This window comes from Mesocricetus auratus, unplaced genomic scaffold (assembly GCF_017639785.1).
Source record: "Mesocricetus auratus isolate SY011 unplaced genomic scaffold, BCM_Maur_2.0 Super-Scaffold_100007, whole genome shotgun sequence".
In the NCBI taxonomy this organism is placed as follows: domain Eukaryota; kingdom Metazoa; phylum Chordata; class Mammalia; order Rodentia; family Cricetidae; genus Mesocricetus; species Mesocricetus auratus.
In genome coordinates, this window is record NW_024429191.1 from 75,291,241 (window position 1) to 75,311,645 (window position 20,405).

Genomic DNA, 20,405 nt, shown 5'->3' on the forward strand with positions numbered 1-20,405 from the left:
GTGGGCCCTGGGTAAGTAGAGGCAGAGAGAGGGAAGAAAGAGGCAGAGACCAGAAGGGAGTGGCTTGAAGAGAGGCTGAAGTGGGGAGGGTGGGGGAAAGTGAGTCAGATTGTAGCCCCATTGGATTTGGGTGATGGTACATCACCTATATGGGTTGACAGTATCCTCAGGGGTCATGTGGCAGCCTGGGACCAAGGGTCTGTTGTCTGGGAAAAGGCAACTGACACCAGCTTGGAAGGGGGGACAGGACAATATCGCAGAGGCTGAGAGGCCTTAGGTTTGGCAGCTGGGATGAGCGATGCTCAGGCCTTGGGGCTGGGAGGAGGTAAGGATTGGAGAGAGGCATGTAGGAGCCACTCCAGACTGGGTCAGCGTGCAGTGAAGCGCAGACGCTCACCTTAGCCAGGGAGAAGAGGGGCCAGAGCTGGAGGGACGGCTGGCCTGCCCAGTGTGCTGGCTGTGCAGTTTGGTAGCAGGCATCACTCGCATGGTTGCTTTGGGGTGTGTGGAAAGTCAGTGCTCTGTGTCGAGCCCATAGAGAGGGTGGTGTTGGGGACTACCGGGCACTAAGCTGAGGCTCTTTGTGATGGGTGTGCATAGGATTGTGCTTTCTGTTGCCCTTTCTGGCAGTTCTGAGTGGTTCCCAGCAGGGTAGCTAAGCCTAGCTCCTAGCTACAGCATGTAGGGTGTTGGTGCCCCCTGGTGGAAAGAATGACCTGGTGGTTCCTTCTCTACTTATTTAGAGCAGTTTCTTCTTATTACAATACCAATCTCAGTTCCCCCTCCCTCCCCTCCTCCTGCTTCCTCACCCTTCCCCCACCCCATCCCCTATTCCACTCCTCATAGAGGGTAAGGCCTCTCTTGGGGAGTCAATGAAGTCTCTCCCATCACCACATTGAGGCAGGATCAAGGCCCTCCAAACCTGTGTCTAGGCTGAGCAAGGTATCTCTTCATAGGAAATGGGCTCCAAAAAGCCAGATCATGCAATAGAGGTAGGTCCTGGTCCCACTGCCAGTAGCCCTACAACCTGCTCAAACCATCCACTGTCACCTGCATTCAGAGGGCCTAGTTTGAATCTACGCAGGTTCCCCAGCTGTCAGCCCGGAGTCTGTGGGTTTCCCCATCATGGCCTTGACCCCAATAGCAGTTTCTCTACCTAGCTCAGTGGCCATTTGGGGCAAATTATGTATTGATGTGTGTGTGTGTGTGTGTGTGTGTGTGTGTGTCTGTGTCTGTGTGTGTGTGTGTGTCTGTGTGTGTGTGTGTGTCTGTGTGTGTGTGTGTCTGTGTGTGTCTGTGTGTGTGTGTGTGTCTGTCTGTGTGTCTGTGTGTCTGTGTTGTACAGGAGGACATTTAGCGCCCTCCCTAGCCTCTATCCATCCAGTGCTCCCTCTACCCAGTTGTGAAAACCAAAATGGCCCGACTGAAGAAAAATCTGAGCAGGTGAAAGTGCTTGCCACCACGATAGCCTGATGCTGAGTTTGAACTCACCCAGAACCCACAGAGGAAGGAGAGAACTGATTCCCAAACTGTGTTCTGGGACTGCCACATGTGCACACACCCAAACACACTAGTAATAAGCAACATCTTTTTTTTTTTTTTTCTGAGACAGGGTTTCTCTTTGTAGTCCTGGTTGTCCTGGAAGTCACTCTGTAGACCAGGCTGGTCTTGAACTCACATAGTTCTGCCTGCCTCTGCCTCCTGAGTACTGAGATTAAAGGTGTGAGTTTGATTGAAAGACCTGCTTCATTGAATAAGGTGGAAGAGCCGTAGAGAACAATCAGGCCTCCACATGCAGGAACATGTACAATCCCACACATATGCATATGTGCATACACACACATGAAAATGGAAAAGTCCCAGATACCAAACACTCCTGGGGAACAAAATCAACCCTCACTTAGAGCCATTTGGATCCCTGCTCCTCAGAGAGCACAGCCTCATGGGAGAGGGTGACAAAGGAGGAAACAAGTCCCTGGAAGGAAGTCAGAGGTGCAGACGACCAGCTGGGTAGCAGCCTCTGTGGCTGCTTGGGCTTTGTGAGGCAGGGTGAGGGGCCAGTCCTGTGCGGGGTCAAGGGGAGAGCTCTACTGCGGTCAGCATGTGAGGCCTGCGCTGTGGACACCTAGGCTGTGGGTGACAAGGGTGGTCTGGGGGCCAGGACTGACCCTGGCACTGGTGGATACACTGGAGATTTTCAGGGCATGCTTATGTGGGGCAGCTCCCCTCACTTCTGTCCCCCACATCTGGTCCTTTTGCTTTTTGTGGTAGGCAGTATTGAACCCGCTGGGCTAGCGGGAGTCAAGGTTGTGTTCTGGACAGGCGTGAAGGCCTGGACACTTGGGTGCCCTGGCTGCTCCTAGAACTGGGCATGGGGACGTGGGCACCTGGGCATCTGGGATGAGCATGCTTGTGTCCTGACTGCTCTGCTCCTCCTCAGCGCTGGCAGGACCTCAATGTGATCAGCAGCCTGCTCAAGGCTTTCTTCCGAAAGCTGCCGGAGCCCCTCTTCACTGACGGTGAGTACTGGGAGGAAGTGGGAGGTGACAGAGGGACACACACTCCCGGCTTCCCCTGCCCTCCCCCGCCCTCTCCTTCCCTCTCCCTCCCTCTCCCTCCCTCCCTCTCCCTTGAGCTTAGTTGTTGGTTTTAATTTTGAGTTTTATTTTATATGTATTTATTTTGATATGGTGATTTAAAAAACACCAAAGAAATTTGTGCATGTAAAAAAGCATGGAGCTTATGCAGCTGTGTGTCAGTCCTGTCACTCTGTCCTCCCTCCTTGAGGTCATGGACACCCTCTGAGCATGCACTATAGCCTAGCCCTGCCCCCTCTAATGGTTCCCCAAATAGGGACTGTTATCAAACTCCTTCATGGGCCAAGACATGGAGGTCACCCAGCCTATAAGTGGCACAGCCAGTATGCCACCACAGTCTTCTGGCCACAAATGCGTCTCTAGTCCATGTGCTTAGGTGCATGTTGCTAACAGCTTGAGAGGGTAGAGCAGTGCGTGTCTTCATTCACAGCATTCAGGAAGCTGGGGCAAGAGGATAATGCTTTTGAGGCTATCCTTGGCTACATAAAGAGTTGTAAATAGAAACCTATCTCAAAAAAAAAAAAAAAAACCACAAGCTAGGCGTGTTGGTGTAGGCAAAGGCAAGCAGATCTCTGTGAGTTGGAGGCCAGTTTGATCTTTATAGTTCCAGGACAGCCTGGGCTATGTAGAGAGACCCTGTTTCAAAACTCAAACCAAAACAAAAATCATGAATAGATAGACAAACCGACTGCCATGCTGTTGTGTTTCTTTTCTGACCCTTATGCTGTGAGTGAGACACCCAGACCACATGGGGTAGAGTGGGTGAGTTTAGTGGCATGCTGGTGAATGTTCACAACTAGTTCTACAGGAGAAAAAAGTTCTGGTTTGCAGCATTTTCCAATTTCCGTGGTGTAAATATTCTCACTGTGACTTATTTCAAGCCACTGGCATGGTGTCCCCAGCACAGAATAGGAAAGAGACCTGCGTTTATATCTGCAGAGCCAGTGTGAACAGACTGCGGCCTCACCATTGAGCCAGTTCTCAGGGCTGGAGAGATGGTTCAGAGGTTAAGAGCACTTGTTGCCCTTCCAGAAGGCCCCGGTTTGATTCCCCAAACCTACATAGTGGCTCACAACCATCTGCAGCTCCACTTCCAGGGGATCCAATTCCCTCCTCTGGCCTCCCTGGGCCCCAGGCACACGTGGTGCACAGACATACATGCAGACAAAACAGGCATACATATAAAAGTGAATCTCTAGGCTGCGCTTATTCTGATTGCTCTCTGCTGGTGGGTATTTGGATCACCCTCTAAGGCTCCGTGGCTTCTTGAATCTGTCCTTACAAGACTGGATGTGTTCTGCAGGTGCATGCTTACATGTGGAGTGGAAAGTCAGTGTCTCCCTGTGAAAGCTGTGTAGATTACACTCTGAGGAGGCTAAGTTCATACTCCCGGTAGTAGCACAAGCAAATGTGTCCCTGACATACTTTTCAATAGGGTTTCACTGGTTTTTGTTGCTTTATTTTTACTTTCTGTATTTTATTTTATTGTGGGAGGTGGCGCAGGTGTGACTGTGGTGAGGGACAGGAGTTGGTCCTCTCCTTCCAACCTGTCGGTTTTGGGGACTGAACTCTGGTCATCAGGCTTGGCCGTCTCGTCAGGGTTCTTACTTTACTTCATCTTCTTTTGTTTATTTATCTTGTGTGCATGGGTGTTTGCCTGCATGTATGTCTGTGTCTGGTGCCCGAGGAGGTTAGAATAGGGCTCCAGATCCCTTGGAATTGGCGTTGCAGTGTGAGTGCTGGGGATTGAACTTGGGTCCTCTGTACGAGCAGCTAGTGCTTTTAATGCCCCTTATTGTTTTATTTGAGACAACAATAAGTTACTCAGATTGGCTTCGAATGTCTGATTGTCTCCTTCCTCCACCTACTGAGTATGTGGAATTACAGGCAAGTAGGTACCACTGTAAATGGAGGTTTGTCGGGGCTGGAGAGATGGCTCAGAGGTTAAGAGCACTGACTGCTCTCCCAGGGGTCGTGAGTTCAATTCCCAGCAACCACATGGTGGCCCACAACCATCTACAATTCAATCCGGTGTCCTCTTCTGGCATATAGGCAGAACACTGTATATGTAATAAATAAATAACTCTTTTTAAAAAAATGGAGTTTTTTCAGTTCTCGAATAAATACTCCATGGCTTAATATTAATTATAATTGTTTGGTCAATGGCTCAAGCATATTACTGACTAGCTCTCACAATTAAGTCAACCCATTTCTCACATCTTCTTAGGCAGCTACATGGTGTCTTCCTGACTCCACCTCCTTTTTCTCGAATCTTTTTTTGAATTCGCTGCCTGGATCTATCCTGCTTGGCCATTGGCCAAATCACCCTTATTTATCAACCAATAAAAGCAACACATATTCGCAGCATGCAGAACGACATCCCTCATCATAGCACCACACCTGGTTTGTTTATTTTTTTCCTGTTTTGCAGTCTGGGCATCAGACACAAGGCCCTGCACTCCACCACTGGATCACAACACAGCTTTGTTATTAGTGTGTGAAGCTTGTTGGTCAGCAGGAGGGGATGGTGTCTCGTTAGGGTTTATTGCCCCATCTCTAGGGAGAGCCAGCCTCCTTTCATTAGTTACTGGCGTTTCCCATCTCTCCTGTGATTGTTTCTGCATGCCCTGCACCTGTACTTCTATTCAGTCATCTTCTTCCTCTTGATTTGTGGGAACAAATTTTTTGTTGGTATGCATATGGTATGCATTAACCTTTGTTGATTTTGCAACTATTTGCTGTAGCCTCCTCTCCCTGCCTTTTTACTTTTTTCTTAGACAAGGTCTTGCTATGTACTCCAGGATAACTTTGTACTTGAAGTAATCCTCCTGCCTTAGTCTTCTGGATGCTGGGATTCAGGGTTATACCATCACAGCCAGCTGCCATTTCCCTTGAACTTTCAGTTTAGAAACTGAAAACAGGGTTTAAAGTCTTACAAAATTCTTATTATTATTATTTTCTTCTTCTTCTTTGTTTTTTGAGACATGGTTTCTCTGTGTAGCCCTGGCTGTCCTAGAACTCACTCTGTAGACCAGGCTGGCCGTGAACTCACAGAGATCCACCTGCCTCTGCCCTGCAAGTGCTGGAATCAAAGGCGTGCGCCACCACTGCCCAGAGAAAACAATATTTTTAAGTGCCTAAACACTATTTGTTTAATGGGTTGAATATCTCATGTTTAGACCTTGTGATTGTAAAAATATTTCCCCCTATGCCACCCCCCTTAAGACATGTTCTTACTAATGTAGGCTGGCCTCAGATTTAGGGAAATCTTCCTGTCTCAGCCTCCTCAGTGCTGAGATTATAGGCATGAGCCAGTATGCCCAGCTTGCCTTTGGTCTTTTAAAAATTATTATTACATTTATTTATTTAGTATGGGGAAAGAGTACACAAACATGCCAAGTCATTCATGTCAAGGTCAAAGGACAGCTTGCAGGATTCAGTTTTCTCCTTTCACCATGTGGTACCCAGGAGTTGAACTTAGGCCATTAGACTTGGCAGCAAGCCCCTTTACCCACAGAGCTACCTCACAGGCTCACCTTTGATATTTTGATTTACATACTGGGCTCTGTCATAGCTAAACTAGTTTGTGCTGTGTGAGGTAGAAACGGACGCTCTCCAGTCACAGGCATGTGGGCATGCCTGCATCCTTCCTCGATGCCTTGTCCTCTAGTGGAATTCCAGTCCTTCTCACTGCCCCATGTGTACATCTCCAAAAGCCAGTGGTTGACATCTGGTGGCTTCTGGAGACAGGGTCTCTCACTGAGTCTGGACGGGGGCTTGCCAGTTGGCCTGACTGACTAGCCAGTGAGCTCCAGGGATCCTCCTATCCCCTCTCCCAGTTCAGGGGTGACAAGGGTGATGGGGGGGGGGCGACACAGGGTTTCTCTGTGTAGTCCTGGCCTTCCTGGAACTTGTTGTGTAGACCAGGCTGGTCTCAAACTCAGAGATCCATCTGCCTCTGCCGCCCTAGTGCTGGGATTAAAGGTGTGCGCCACCACTACCCAGCTTTTTTTAAAGGTTTATTTATTTGTTCACTTTATGAATATGGGTGCTTTGCCAGCATGTATGCTTACACACAGAATAGGGCATCAGAGCCCATTACAGACAGTTGTGAGCTGCTGTGTGGGTGCTGGGAATTGAACTCAGGACCTTTGAAAGAACAGCCAGTGCTCTAACCCTCTGAGCCATCTCTCCAGCCCCATCACAGGAAGCTTTTTATATGGTGCTGTGGATCAAAAACACTGGTCCTCATGCTGGTACAGCAAGCACTTCCCCCACTGAGCCATGTCTCCAGCCCTAAATCTCATTCTTGGCTTGTCTGGGTGAACTGTGTTTTCTATTTTGATGGTGTTGGGGATGGTACTGAGGGCCTGGCCATGATAAATTCCTATTTGCTGAAAGTTCCATCCCAGCCAACCTGATGGAGGCTGCAGCCCCAAGGAGCATGGGGAAAAGGGCTTATTACCTTCATTATTCAAGTTTCTGGAGCATCTTTGGGAACCTCAAGAGCTGGGGACTGTTGAGGCAGGTGAGGTGTCTGAAGGCCCGCCTCCTTTTTTCTTACCTACTGAGCCTTGAGATCTTGACCTGAAGACAGGAGTAGGGAACTTTGCAAGGATGGGGGAAAGCTCTAGTCTTCCTGCATGACCACTCGGGAAGCAGCCTCCTCTCCTGGCTGGAACTCTCAGTTCCCTAGAGTAGGGAAGTGGCTGCCTCCCACCTCTGAGGATCTCTCCTGTGTCCTAGACAAATACAATGACTTCATCGAGGCCAATCGGATAGAAGACTCCAGGGAGAGGATGAAGACCCTGCGGAAGCTGGTGAGAACAGAAGCCCTGTCAGGCAAGAGGGGCAGCCTGGTGCCACCCCCAGAGGCAACAGAGAAGCCTTTCTCTACCAATAGCCTCAGTTTCCCCATCTGCACCAAGGAAGGGGGTTAGAAGATGGAGTCCATCTCCCTGTGGTGGGGCAGTGGGAGTCTCTTTGGAGCATGGTGGAGTCTGGCTTGGAGATTGTCACAGCCTGGTCCCTCTTCCCTCCTCCTGTTCTCTAGATCCGGGATCTCCCAGGACACTACTATGAAACACTTAAATTCCTCGTGGGCCATCTCAAGACCATTGCCGACCACTCAGAGAAAAACAAGGTGTGTGTAGCTCCCTGGTGGAGCCTGGGAAGCACTGGCTGCACGGAATTCGTGCTTCCTCAGCATGATTTGAGCCCATTTGTTCATTGACATAAGTTAGTTGGGTGTGGTAAACCGCCCTTTTATTACCTCATCTGTATGCGCCTCTAGTAAGTCATATGGTTAATGGTGGCATACAGACTTCCTCCTACAGAGCCCTCCCTCTTCCTAAGGCTATTCTGCTCCCACCACACTGGGCCAGTGCCCCAGCCTGCAGCTGGACCAGTGCCAGTCCCCAGAGACCCAGCTGCTGAGTTGCTGAGGGCTATGTAAGGCCAAGAGCCACCCCCGACCCCCACCCCCCCACCCCCGTGCAGGGTGGCCTCTGTCCTCTGATCCTGCTCCAATGCCTTCACCTTACATCCCCTCATCCAGTTCTTTCTGTCTTTTGGTTCTGCAGTGGAGAAACAGCAATGACGGGATCCCTCCTTGTTCTAGACCACCCTAGATATCCAACATGTCTTCCACACCAGAATCTCCACTGCTATCACTAACCTCTAGGGCTACCTGGTCGGGTGTGTGAGGTGGGCACCGTTCATGGCTGCCAGGTCTGGAAATGAGTGAGGCTTTCCATCTGGCTTGTACTTTACTTGGCAAACCTCTCCAGGCCCATGTGGGTGTTCAGCCCCTAGTATCAGAACATATCAGGCTTGGGGATGGTGGTCTCGGTTGACCTCAGTGAAGGAAGAGTGAAGGGTACTAGAGGTCATGCTCAAAGCAATGATCCTGGGAATTTCCCTTGCCAACCCAGATGGAGCCCCGGAACCTGGCTCTGGTGTTCGGGCCAACGTTGGTAAGGACATCTGAAGACAACATGACAGACATGGTGACCCACATGCCAGACCGCTACAAAATCGTGGAGACACTGATCCAGCATGTAAGTGCCCATTGTGTGTTTGCGTCCTGAAAAACCAAGACCAGGCGCTGCTTCCGCCCAGCCTGGGTGCCCCAAGATACTTGCAACGGCACCTGCAGCCCAAGAGGATACTGATGGGAGACGCATTGCCTTCAGCAATGACAGGCTGCCCTCGAGGCAAAACAGCAATGCTTCCAAGTCCTTAGCAGAGGAACAAGACCGAAAGAAGAGTCCGGGAGGAGCAGGGAGGGCACCATTGGGTGGAGGCTGGCTGCAGGGGGTCCTTAGTGAGTTGTCCACTGGAGGTGGCTGGCAGAACTGGGCATACAGGTGTGTGGTTTGGGTGTCAGGAGGTCTGGGCTCCAACACCCATAGGCCCTTGGGTCAGGGGGCACAGATGGAATAGCGCACGGAGCAGGGGCCAAGGCCACATCCTCCAAGGTTCTCTGGTGCAAGTCACTGTTTCACCTCCCTTCTGACTCCTAGAGGGTCCAAGGAGCCCCCTGTACCCTGTTAGATCAGTGGGTCTCAACCTTCCTGATGCTGCAGCTCTTTAATACAGTTCCTCATGTTGTGGTGACCCCTAACCATAAAATTATTTCTGTTGCTACTGTAATTTTTCTATGGTTATGAATCATAATGTAAATATGTGTGTTTTCTGATGGTCTTAGGTGACCCCTGTGAAAGGATTGTGGCTTGTAGGTTAAGAACCTCTCTGGTAGGTTCTTGGTTTTGTCTAGGAAGGATGTAGAAACCATAGTGACCAGCAGAGGGTGGTAGTGGCCTCTATCCTGTGAAGTCCACCCAAAAGGCAGTTGCCTTCTTTTGGGGACTCAGGATGATTTTATGAATCAAAAGATTCCCTCCTTACCCACCTGTGACAGCCACAGAATGTGGACCCAGAGTCCCCTTCTGTAGAAGGAGTAGGGTTAGCCATTGGTCCAGGAAGGGAGCCCTGTTAACCTCCACTTTATAGATGAAATCAGGGCTCAGAGAGGTGATGACTTGCGGTAGGTCACACACCAAAAAATGGGTTCCAACAGGGGTTCCTGTCACAAAGGGAAGCCAAGGGCAGCCCGCAGTAAGGGGTCCCCAGGCCAGACTTCATGAGGTAAAGGGTGGGCAGTGAAGTGTGAACAAGGCTGCTGTGGAGCAGAGGAGCACAGACCCAGGTGCTTGGCGGAAATCACCACAGCCCTGTGAGTCCCCCAAGTCATCTGGCATCCGAGCCCATGGTGGAAGACTTCATCATTTATTCAGCACACACAGAACCCGGGCACTTCTCAGCCTTGGGACTTTTGTCTTTTTCCTGTGTTAGGGATGCGCCCAGGGCCTTGGTGTGCTAGGTCAGTATTCTCAGACTACGCCCTCCTGTGTGTTGGGGCGTATTTGACACCACTACTGGCCCCTAACCCTCAATGCCAGACTGTCTCCTCAGTTGTGACAATAGGAAATAGGCCTGCGCCAGGCAGGAAGAACAAGTTCAAAGTCAGCCTGGACTTCATAGAGTTTGAGAACAGCCACAGTGACAGGGCGAGGCCTATTTGCAACTCCCTATTGCATTTGGCAGTTTCCCCCATTCCACACTTTGTACCTATTAGTAGTGACACATTACAGGTTATATGTTCCTTAGACTGTTAGGGAAGTTCAATACAGTGAAAGGACTAGACTTGGGATACTATGTGCTTGAACAATTATTTCAGCAAATTTAAATGTCTTTAGTCAAGTATTTTTGTTTCTCTTTATGTGAATTTTGGTCTCTTTCTAGAACTACATACATATGTGTGTGTGTGTGTGTGTGTGTGTGTGTGTGTGTGTGTTGTTTTTTTATGAGACAGGGTTTCTCTGTATTGTTTTGGAGGCTGTCGGTCCAGCCCGGCCTCGAACTCACAGAGATCCGCCTGCCTCTGCCTCCCGAGTGCTGGGATTAAAGACGTGCGCTACCACTGCCTGGCTATTTTTTTTTATATTATGTATGTGTGTTTATTTTGAGGTAGGCTCTCACTATATAATCCTAGCCTAGTAGTCAGATCAAGCTGACTCAGATCCTCCTGCCTCTGCCTCTGTCTCTGAAGTGCTGGGATTAAAGGCGTGTGCTACTTTAATTGTCTATATTTTGTATGTATAGTTCATTTCCCACTTTCCCCCTATAATTCTTTTAAAAAATTTAAAGTGGTATAAAGTAATGGGTTTCATAATGGCATTTTCATACGTATGTGTTATTGCTCAGTCTACTTCCCCACTGGCCCCATCCTCTTTACACCCCTTTTATTTATTATTAGTAGTGTGTATGTGCATAGTGTGTAGGGGGTACACACTCCATGTATGTGTGTGGACATCATAGGACAGCTCTGGAGATGATTCTCTTCTACTTTTTGCGGGCCCTGGGGCTTGAACTCACCAGGCTTGCACAGTAAGTGTCTTTCCCCACTGAGCCCTATTCTGCTGGTCTCCTTCCTCTGTCCTAATCTCTCTTTTCTGCTCTCATGCCACAAGTACTCCGTTACTCTGTCCCTTTTCCTAGCTCCCCGTCCCTTAACACCTCTTTCTTCCCAAACATGGTCCCTTTCTATTTTCATGGGATACGTGTGTGTGTGTGAGTGTGTGTGTGTGTGTGTGTGTATTCCTGCACATGTGTGAGTGCATGCATGTGTGCACATGGGGAGGCAGAGGCAGGCAGATTTCTGAGTTCAAGCCACCCTGGTCTACAGAGAAACCCTGTCTCAAAAAACAAAAACAAAAACAAAAACAAAAAAACAAGCATAAAAAAGATCTATGGTTCTATCCATTTTCTGGTAGATGTCATGATCCTGATTTTCCTTATGACTAAATATAATTCCATTTTATGTGTGTGTATTACATTTTTGTTATACATTCTTCTTTTAGTGGACATCCAGGCTTGTTCCTTTCTTAGATATCATGAAAAAATGCATCAGTAAACCCGGCTATGCAAGTAGTTTTGAGTTTTTTGAGGACCCCCCCACACTGACTTCTGTAGTAGCTGCACCGGTTTATACCGCCCCAGCAGTGAGTAAGCGTTCCTCAGTCCCTACATCCTCCACAGTCTCCTTCCTCCTTTCTTCTTCTTCTTTCTTCTTTTGAGACAGCCTTGACTTCCTAATCCTCCGGCCTCTACTTCCTGAGTGCTGGGAGAGTAGGTTTGCGCATGGCCCCTCGTGGCTCCTCTCGTTCTGTTGCACTACTCTGTTGTTACCAGCGCTCTGTAGTATAGTTTGAGATCAGGCTTTGTGATGTCTCCAACATTGCTCACTCTTCTTTAGACTTGCTTTGGCTATTTGGAGTCTTTTGTACTTGCATATGAATTTTATACTTTTTTTTAATAGTTCTTTAAAGAATGGCATTGGAAATTGGATGGTGATTTATTGAATTTATACACACCTTTTGGTGATCCATCCATTTTTGCAGTATTAATTTTGCCAGTTTATCAGCACGAGAAGACTTTTTTTTTTTTTTTTTGGTTTTACGAGACAGGGTTTCTCTGTATTGTTTTGGAGGCTGTCGGTCCAGCCCAGCTTCGAACTCACAGAGATCCGCCTGCCTCTGCCTCCCGAGTGCTGGGATTAAATGCGTGCGCCACCACCGCCCGGCTATGAGAAGACTTTTAATATCTCCTAGTATCTTCAGGTTCTTTCTTCAGTGTTTTGCCATTTTTATTGTAGAGATGTTTCATAGAGTTTTAAGAATGATTAATTAATGTGTGTGTGTGTGTGTGCACATGGGCACGTGTGTGCCCCAGTTATGTGCCACAGCACATGTGTATAGAAGTCAGAGCACAGCTCGAAGGAATCTGCTCTCTCTTTCCACCATGTGGGACTTGAGGGCTGAACCCAGGTTGTTGGGCTTGGCAGCCAGCCCCTGTGCCCACTGAGAGCCATCCCACTGGCTCCAATTGCTAGGGTATTTTTTCCCCTGGATTTTGTTTGTTTATTTACCTATCTATTCATTCACTGTTACTTGTGTGTGTTGGGGCGGGAGATAGCATGTGTGTCACTGCATGGGTGTAGAGGTTAGAATGCTTGCTGAGGTCGGTCTTCTCCTGCCACCAAGTGGGTCCCTGGGACTGTACTCAGGCTGCAGCCTTGGTGACTAACCCTCTGAGCCACCTCACTGGCCCCCTAGGGTTGCTGATTTAGTTGGTGTTTTGGTTTTCTTTTTGTTTTGTTTGCTGTTAATGGATTTTTTTTTTTTTTTTGTGGTTTCTTCTCAACAGGGTCGTTACTGGTATATAGAATGGCTATTGATTCTTGTCTGTTGATTTTGTTATTTGCTGGAAGTGTTCATTGGATCCAAGAGTTTTCCAGTGGGACCTTTGGGACTTTAAGTATGGGATCTGTTGTCTGTAAACAGTAGCTCTCTGATGTCTTCTGCTCATGTTTGTGCCCTTCATTTCTTTCTGTCACCGCTTTTTTTTTTTTTTTTTTTTTTTTTCCGAGACAGGGTTTCTCTGTAGCTTTGGAGGCTGTCCTGGAACTTGCTTGGTAGTCCAGACTGGTCTCGAACTCACAGAGATTCGCCTGCCTCTGCCTTCCGAGTGCTGGGATTAAAGGCGTGCGCCACCAACGCCCGGCTTCTCTCACTGCTTTAGTGAAGGTTTCAACCTCTGTACTGAATGAGAATGCTGAAAATGCACCTCTTTGCATTCCTGGTTTGGAACTCACTCTGTAGACCAGGCTGGCCCCAAACTGGAAGAGATCCACCTGCCTCTGCCTCCCAAGTGCTGGGATTAAGTGTGCACCACTACAACCCGGCTAGACCATCTTTTTCAATTAAAAAAATTTTTGTGTGTATGGGAGTTATGCCTGCATGTATGTCTATGCACCCTTGGAGCTCAGAAGAGAGTGTTAGACCTTTTGAAAACGTAGCCCAGGCTGCCCCTCAAACTCACTATATAGCCAAGATGACATTGAACCTCCATGTGTATGACATGTCTGTTTTTTGTGGTACTGGAAATGAAACCCAGGGTTTCATAGATGCTAGGCAAGCACCCTACCAACTGAGCTGTATTCTCCGTTCTAATAACTTTTATTATTAATTTTATTAACTTTTTTTCCATGCTGGGAAATGAATTCAGAGCCTTGTGTGTGTTGGGTAAGCACACTGCCAACCAAGTCATATACCCAGCCTGTTCCTTTTACTGTGTGTAGCTCCTTCTCCATTCTTTTAATTCTGTTTTGACATTTACTTAGGGTATGCTAGAATTGCTACACCAATGTGATTTCAGCTCCCATTGCTTGCTAGCCTGACTTCTATCCTTTGACTCCGTCTGTGGTAATCTTTGCTGATGAAGTGTGTTTCTTGGAAACAGATAACTGGGTTGTTTTTTTTTTTTTTAATCCAGCCAGCTAGTCTGTGTCTCTTTATTGATGGGTTGATAGCATTTACATGAAAGGGCATAACTAAGTGGTATTTACTAATTCCTGTCATTTGGCAGCTTGAGTTATTGCTTGTCCTTTTCTCCCCAGTAGTATGGAGGAATTTTCGGTTTATTGCTGGACTATCTCTTCTTCTGTCTTTCCTCTTCTATTGCTGTCTATCTCTTCTTCCTCATGAGGTTTACTCTCTGGTGCATCCTCATGATGGAGGCTTTCTTGTCCTCCGTGTAGAGGACTCCAGTCAGCGGCTTCTGCTGTGCTGACTTCATCTGTCAAGAACCTCTGTTATCATCTTGAAATAGTCTTAGCTTCCTGTCAGTGTCAGACCATAGCTGCTGGATCCCAGTTAGCTGTTATTTCCATACCTCCCAGACTTGGCTTGCAAACCATGCTTTGCTGCCTCTGGCTCGCTGGTGAGAGCATTTGTGTATTTCTGACAGATCTGTGTTTGAAGATGAGTCCACTTTTCCCCTACAGCGTATAATATTGTTTCTTTTTCTTTTTACACCTTGCCTGTAATCTGCCTTGAAGAGGTTCTTCAAGATTGTTTGGGTTCTCTTTGGGGGTTCATTTGTTCTCTAGATTTGGCAGTTTCTCTTCCTTATTCGTGGAATACAGTCTGGATGCCCTTAGTTTTAATCTGAGCTCCCTCTATCCTGTGACTGCTTCAGTATGGTCTCTTGATCACTGTTGTGGTCATGCTCACGTTTTTTTCTCTATTGTTAGACTGTTGTATTTTGTCCAGCTGTCCTCTGTCTTAGTCAGGAGCTAGCTGAAACACCATGACCAACCTGGGGAGGGAAGGGCTTGTTTTGCTGACATTTCCATGTCACAGTTCATCATGGAAGGAAGTCAAGGCAGGAACATGGAGGAGGAAATGAAGCAGAGGCCATGGAGGATGCTGCTTACTGGCTTGCTCCCTGTGGCTTGCTCAGCCTGCTTTCTTAAAGAACCCAGGAGCAGTGCCACTCACAATGGGCTGGGCCTTCCCACATCAAATCATTAATGAAGAAATTGCCCAACAGACTTGCCTATACGAAATCCTATGTAGACATTTTCTCAATTGAGAGTCCCTCTGTTTGTGTCTGTGGCCATGAAGCTAGCCAGCACACCCTCCATCCCGGCATTCCTTCTCTGCTCCACTGAGTCTATTGGCACTGCTGTGCCGTTATTGGAGTCGCTGAGGTTTTAATTTCCAACATTTTTAATGTTTTTCTCCAAGTCTATTTTTTTCTGACCTTTTCCTCTACTTTGCTGACTTTCCTCACCAGATCTACACTGACTTTATCTGCCTGTTATTCGTCCTCTGTCAATGATTATTTTTACTAGTAAGCTTTTGAAATTTTCATCTAGAATTTGCTATTACAGTATCTCATTCATATATATGTACGAATATACACATATATGTAATGTATATGTTTTGCCTGTGTGTGTGTATGTCACCAAGTGCCTGCAGAGAATGTGGGAGCTTCTGGAACTAGAACTACAGAGGTGTGAGGCATGTGGGTACTGGAAAGTGAACCTGGATCCTCTGCACGAGTAGCAAGTGCCCTCAGTCAGAGCCATCTCAGCCCCTTTTCAGAACCTGTGATTTGGGAGAGCCTGTTGGCAGGTTTCTCGTGTTCTTGGCTTCTTTCTGTATTGTAGTTTGGATGTCGCTTGTTGTGTTATTTGGAGATCTGCCTGTTGAGCAGCCTACTCTTGAGGGCTCAATCCCCAGTACCACTCAGAGAAGAGAAAACAAACTACTGTAAAAGCAACATTGTCAAACCATGCTAGAAGCCGGGTGGTGGTGATGCACACCTTTAATACCAGCACTCAGGAGGCAGAGGCAGGTAAATCTCTGAGTTCCAGGCCAGGCTGGTCTATGGTGACCAGACTGGTCTACGGTGAGTTCCAGGACAGTCAGGGCTACAGAGTGTACAGAGAAACCCTATCTAAAAAACCCAAACCAACCAACCAACCAACCAACCAACCAACCAACCAACCAACCAACCAACCAACCAAAAAACCAGGGTCTTGCTGTGTAGCCCTGGCCTCAAGCTCGCAGTGACTACCCTGCTTTGTTCTTTCAAAGGGCGTGAGCCACTGCCCTAGGCCCTCTCCCAACAGATTCCTGAGTTCACCAAGGGAGCTGGGCAGTAGCCAGCAGAGTGCTGCCTGTCTGTCCGTCCCTTCTCCTCTGTGACACTTTCAGCAGCATTCATCCCTCATTGTGTTTAAAATTATGCTTTATCTTTTATTCCTTTTCATACATTCTTCTAATTTTGATTGCACATTGTTTTTATTATGAGTGATCTTTTTCCTTTTTTCCTTTTGTTCTCTTTTCCTTTCTTCTATGTTTTTTGATAGTGTTTTTGCTTTATTTTGTGTCTTGATTTTTTGTTTTGCTTGTTTGTTTTTTAAAAAGAGAGGGTGATGAGGACTCTGGCAGGATGCACAAAAGGGGAAAAAATAAAAACTGAGGTGCTGGAGCACTTCCTACCTCCCCAAAACTTGGATCTTGTCAATTCTCTGCACTGGGCAGGAGGTATTTGTTGACTCTGTGATCAACCCCCTTTCCCGGGGTTTGTGCTGGTGTCAGCTCTGTGTTGGACAAGCCCTTGCCAGAGCATCTTTGTTTTAGTGACCTCCCTCTGTGTGTGCCAGGGACCCCTGTGGCCACACTGTGTGGGATGGGAAGATTTTTCTGGCCTTCTTGAGACCCCCTAGGGTGGGGGGTCTCCCAGACGTGTTGGGGGTATGGGAAGTAACAGAGATCCGCAGTAGTGAGGACTGTTTTCCACCTTTTAAGGCTTCCTGAGGGATACTCTCCCTGATAGAGTATCACTGCAGGGTTCGAGTTTTCGGGTCCTGTAGCAGTGACTTCCGATAGGTGGCTGCAGAGACCATTCTCTGATGAATGTGAGGCTTCGGGCTATTCTCAGCTCATAGGATCTGCTCCCACCCAGGGGGGGCTTGTGCTTCCTGCCTGAAGTGAGCCTCTAGCTGCCCACACTTTCACTTTTCAGACTCAGGGCTGTTTGTTTAATGCTTTTCAGGACAGGGTTTCTCTGTGTAGCCCTGGCTGTCCTGGAACTCATCTTGTAGACCAGGCTGGCCTCGAACTCAGAGATGTGCCTGCCTCTGCCTCTGGACTGTGGCCCCTTTTGAGACTGTTAACAGCTAACTCTCTGGCTTTCTACAGCTGCCTTTCTAAAACTCCCTGGGACCAGGGGTCAAATTCAGCCTCCCTGACTGGTACTGCTCCTTGTTCTCAGGCTTCCTGAGGTTGCTAGGGTGTCTGCATTTTGAGACTTCATCTCCCGTAAGCAGACTGGTCTCCAGGTTAAGCAGCTCAGGATGATGTCAAACTTCTGATCCTCTGCCTCCTGGTTTATGGTATTCTGAAGATCAAATCCAGGGTTTTACCATGTTAAGCAAGTACTCCAACAGAGATGCATCCCAGCATAGCTCAGTTGTTTTCTGATGTTTATATTTTATACGTATAGATGTTCTGTGCACCAGGTGTCTGCAGAGGGTGTTGGATCTCCAGGAACTAGAGTTACAGGTGGTTGTTAATTGTCATGTGGGTGCTGGGAATGGAGCCCAGGTCCTTTGGAAGAGCAACTGGTGCTCTTAACCACCGAGCCATCTCTCCAGACCTACTTTCATTTGTCTTGACCACACATGTCAAGGATTTATGTATCTCTTTTTGCAAAGCATGGCTTTAAACACCTTTCGGTATGGTTTGGTGGTTCGCATCTGTATCCCAGACCTCCAGTGGCAGAGGCAGGAAGATTTCTGTGACTTTGAAGCCAGCCTGGGATATGTTGTAAGACCATGTTTCAACCACCACCACCACAATAAAAATTCAATGTCTTTTTACCTACCTTGTGTATCTTCAGTCTCTGGTTTTTATACCTTAGCTCCATAAGTTAGTTCTCAGCTCATCTGCTTCAGTTGTCTCTATTTTTTGACAATTGGATGCAAGGTCACAACTTTCTGAGTTCACTTTACCTCTCTTACTTTTTAGGAATTTATTTTTATGTGCATTGGTGTTTTGCCTGTGTGAGGGTTGTGAGCTGCCATGTGGGTGCTGGGAATTGAACTCAGGTCCTCTAAGAGAACAATCAGTGCTTTTAACCACTGAACCATCTATCCAGTTCCTCATTTTACCTCTTATCGAGGACATTTTTTTCTTAACATTTTCAGAGAGGTTTAGATGCATAGCAAAATTAATCAGAAGACACAGAAATACCTCTGACCTCTCCACGGGAACCCTTCCTTCCCCATTACCCACATCCCCGAAGGGGAACTCTGTCATGATAGAGAGCTGATCACAGACTTTACTATGCATAGCCCTGGGTTCCATACCCAGCACCACTGAGACTCTGACAGCTCATGTCCGCCATCTGCTGCATTCACGGTTGACATTAGAGTTCATCCTGTGGGCCTGGACAGATGTGCATGTGTCCCTCATTTGTCATACGAATCATCCACACAGCCCTAACCATAACCATCCTGTCAGCTTTGCCCTGGGACTCCAGGTTCTTACACTGTATCCACCGTAATATGGAGGCCACTCGTGGGGTGCAAGGCAGCCACCTCGAGGCATTTCATGAGTCTGTGCTGTTTTGTTTGCTTTCGAAACCACATCTTGATGTTTGCCCTGGAACTTGAATCAGTCCTCCTGCCTCTGCCTCCTAAGTGCTGAGATTTCACGTGTGTACCACCATCCCTGGCTCTGATACTGAATAAAATCCCATTGGCCAGATGATGGTTTGTGTAATGGTTTCCTATGCTAAAGGATTGTTAGTTAGCTCTTGATCATTGTAGGGAAATACCAGAGATAACTGACTTGAGAGAAAAGTTCATTTTCGCTCCCGGTTCATGTGTGTCTCTGGCTGCCATTGGCCTCTGGTGAGGTACCACAGTGTGATTGCAGCTGGAACTGCTCACCTGCTCGGCCAAGGAGCAAAGAGGAAGAGGGAGGATGGTAGACTGGGTCCCACCCTGCCCTTAGGGGTACGCCCGCAACACCCCACCTCCTAAAGTGCCTTCCAGAAGAGTCACCTGGGACCAAGCCTTTATTTAATACATGGGCCCTTGAGGGACTTGTCCAGACCACAGCAAACAGCTGTGCCCTCAAGTCTTAACCATTATAAACAGAGCTGCTCCAGACAGCTCTGTGCCCATCTGTGTATGGACTTAAGCTTTCCGTCCCTTGGGTTAGCACACACGAGCACACCTGCCAGGTCACACGAAGAGTGTAGTTAGCTTAGTGGACAGCCATGAGTACACCCCAGAGTGGCCTGTCATCTGTCCCAGTAATGATGAGAGCTGAAAGTCGCTGTCCTTTCCTTTCTTCTCTTTTTCCCTTGATACAAACAAGGTCTTAGTACTGTGGAGCCCTGTCTGGTCTGGAACTCCATAGCCTCACAAAACTCACAGAGATCCCCCTGCCTCAGCCTCCCCACCACACCCAGCCTTGTTCCAGTTCTTGTCAGTGTTGGTGTTGTCAAGGTCATTGGCTGCATAGTGGTAGTGTGTTGTTTAATTTGCATGTCCTAGATGTGTATGATGTAGAGCCTCATTCACATGTTTGCCTACTGGGCATTGAACCCACAGCCTCACACATGCTAAGCAAGGGCTCTACCACTGGGCCACAGCCCCAACCCTCGTATTCTGCTTTGTCATGTTTTTTTCTCTGATGGGATGTCCAGGTCTTTGGTCCATTTTTGTTTGTTTTCCAGTTTTGAGTTCTAAGAGCTCTTTGTGTATTTTGCCTATGAGGTCTTTATTGGCTGTCTCTTTGAAAATGTGTTTTTCTACTCTGTGGTTTGCTTTTGCCTACTCTCAACAACTTCTGAAGAGTTGTGATCCTGCTCTGTGTGCTATGACATGTTCTCCGTGTGTGAAGTCTGGGAGGGGCTAGCTCTTGTAAAATTACCACTGTTGTGATACTGCTCTGTGTGAAGTCTGGGAGGGGCTAGCTCTTGTAAAATTACCACTGGTTCTCATTTTACTGCATTGTGAGTAGAGGACAGAGATTGTGCAGTGTAGACTCTGAAGAGCTTTCAGAATCCCATGGCGGCCCAGGGCAGGCTTGACTTTTGAATTATTGTAAATGTTGTAGAAGAATGTATGTTCTCTAATGACTGAGGGCAAGGTTCAAAGTATGTTCACTAGTTCAGATTTGTCTGTTGAGTTGCTAAAGAAATCAATATTTTTACAGATATATTTTAATATTTTATGTGTGTGGTATTTCCTGCATTCATGTGTACCCATGTGTGTTGCTATGCCTGCAGAGGCCAGAAGAGGGCACTAGATTCTGTAGTTATAGCAGATTGTGAGCTGCCATGTGGGTGCTGGGAATCAAACTTGGGTCTTCTGGG

General features: G+C 47.7%; 1 protein-coding gene across 6 annotated transcripts in view; it reads left to right on the forward strand.

Annotated features, from left to right (window-relative positions):
- Positions 1 to 20,405, forward strand: part of Arhgap23 (Rho GTPase activating protein 23) — a 96,266-nt gene that overhangs the window by 63,297 nt on the left and 12,564 nt on the right. For all 6 annotated transcript variants that reach the window (XM_040749604.1, XM_040749601.1, XM_040749602.1 and 3 more), the window contains 4 exons: positions 2,441 to 2,519; positions 7,344 to 7,417; positions 7,651 to 7,740; positions 8,531 to 8,656. In XM_040749604.1, coding sequence (XP_040605538.1) covers positions 2,441 to 2,519; positions 7,344 to 7,417; positions 7,651 to 7,740; positions 8,531 to 8,656 — 369 coding nt within the window. The remainder of the gene's footprint in view (positions 1 to 2,440; positions 2,520 to 7,343; positions 7,418 to 7,650; positions 7,741 to 8,530; positions 8,657 to 20,405) is intronic.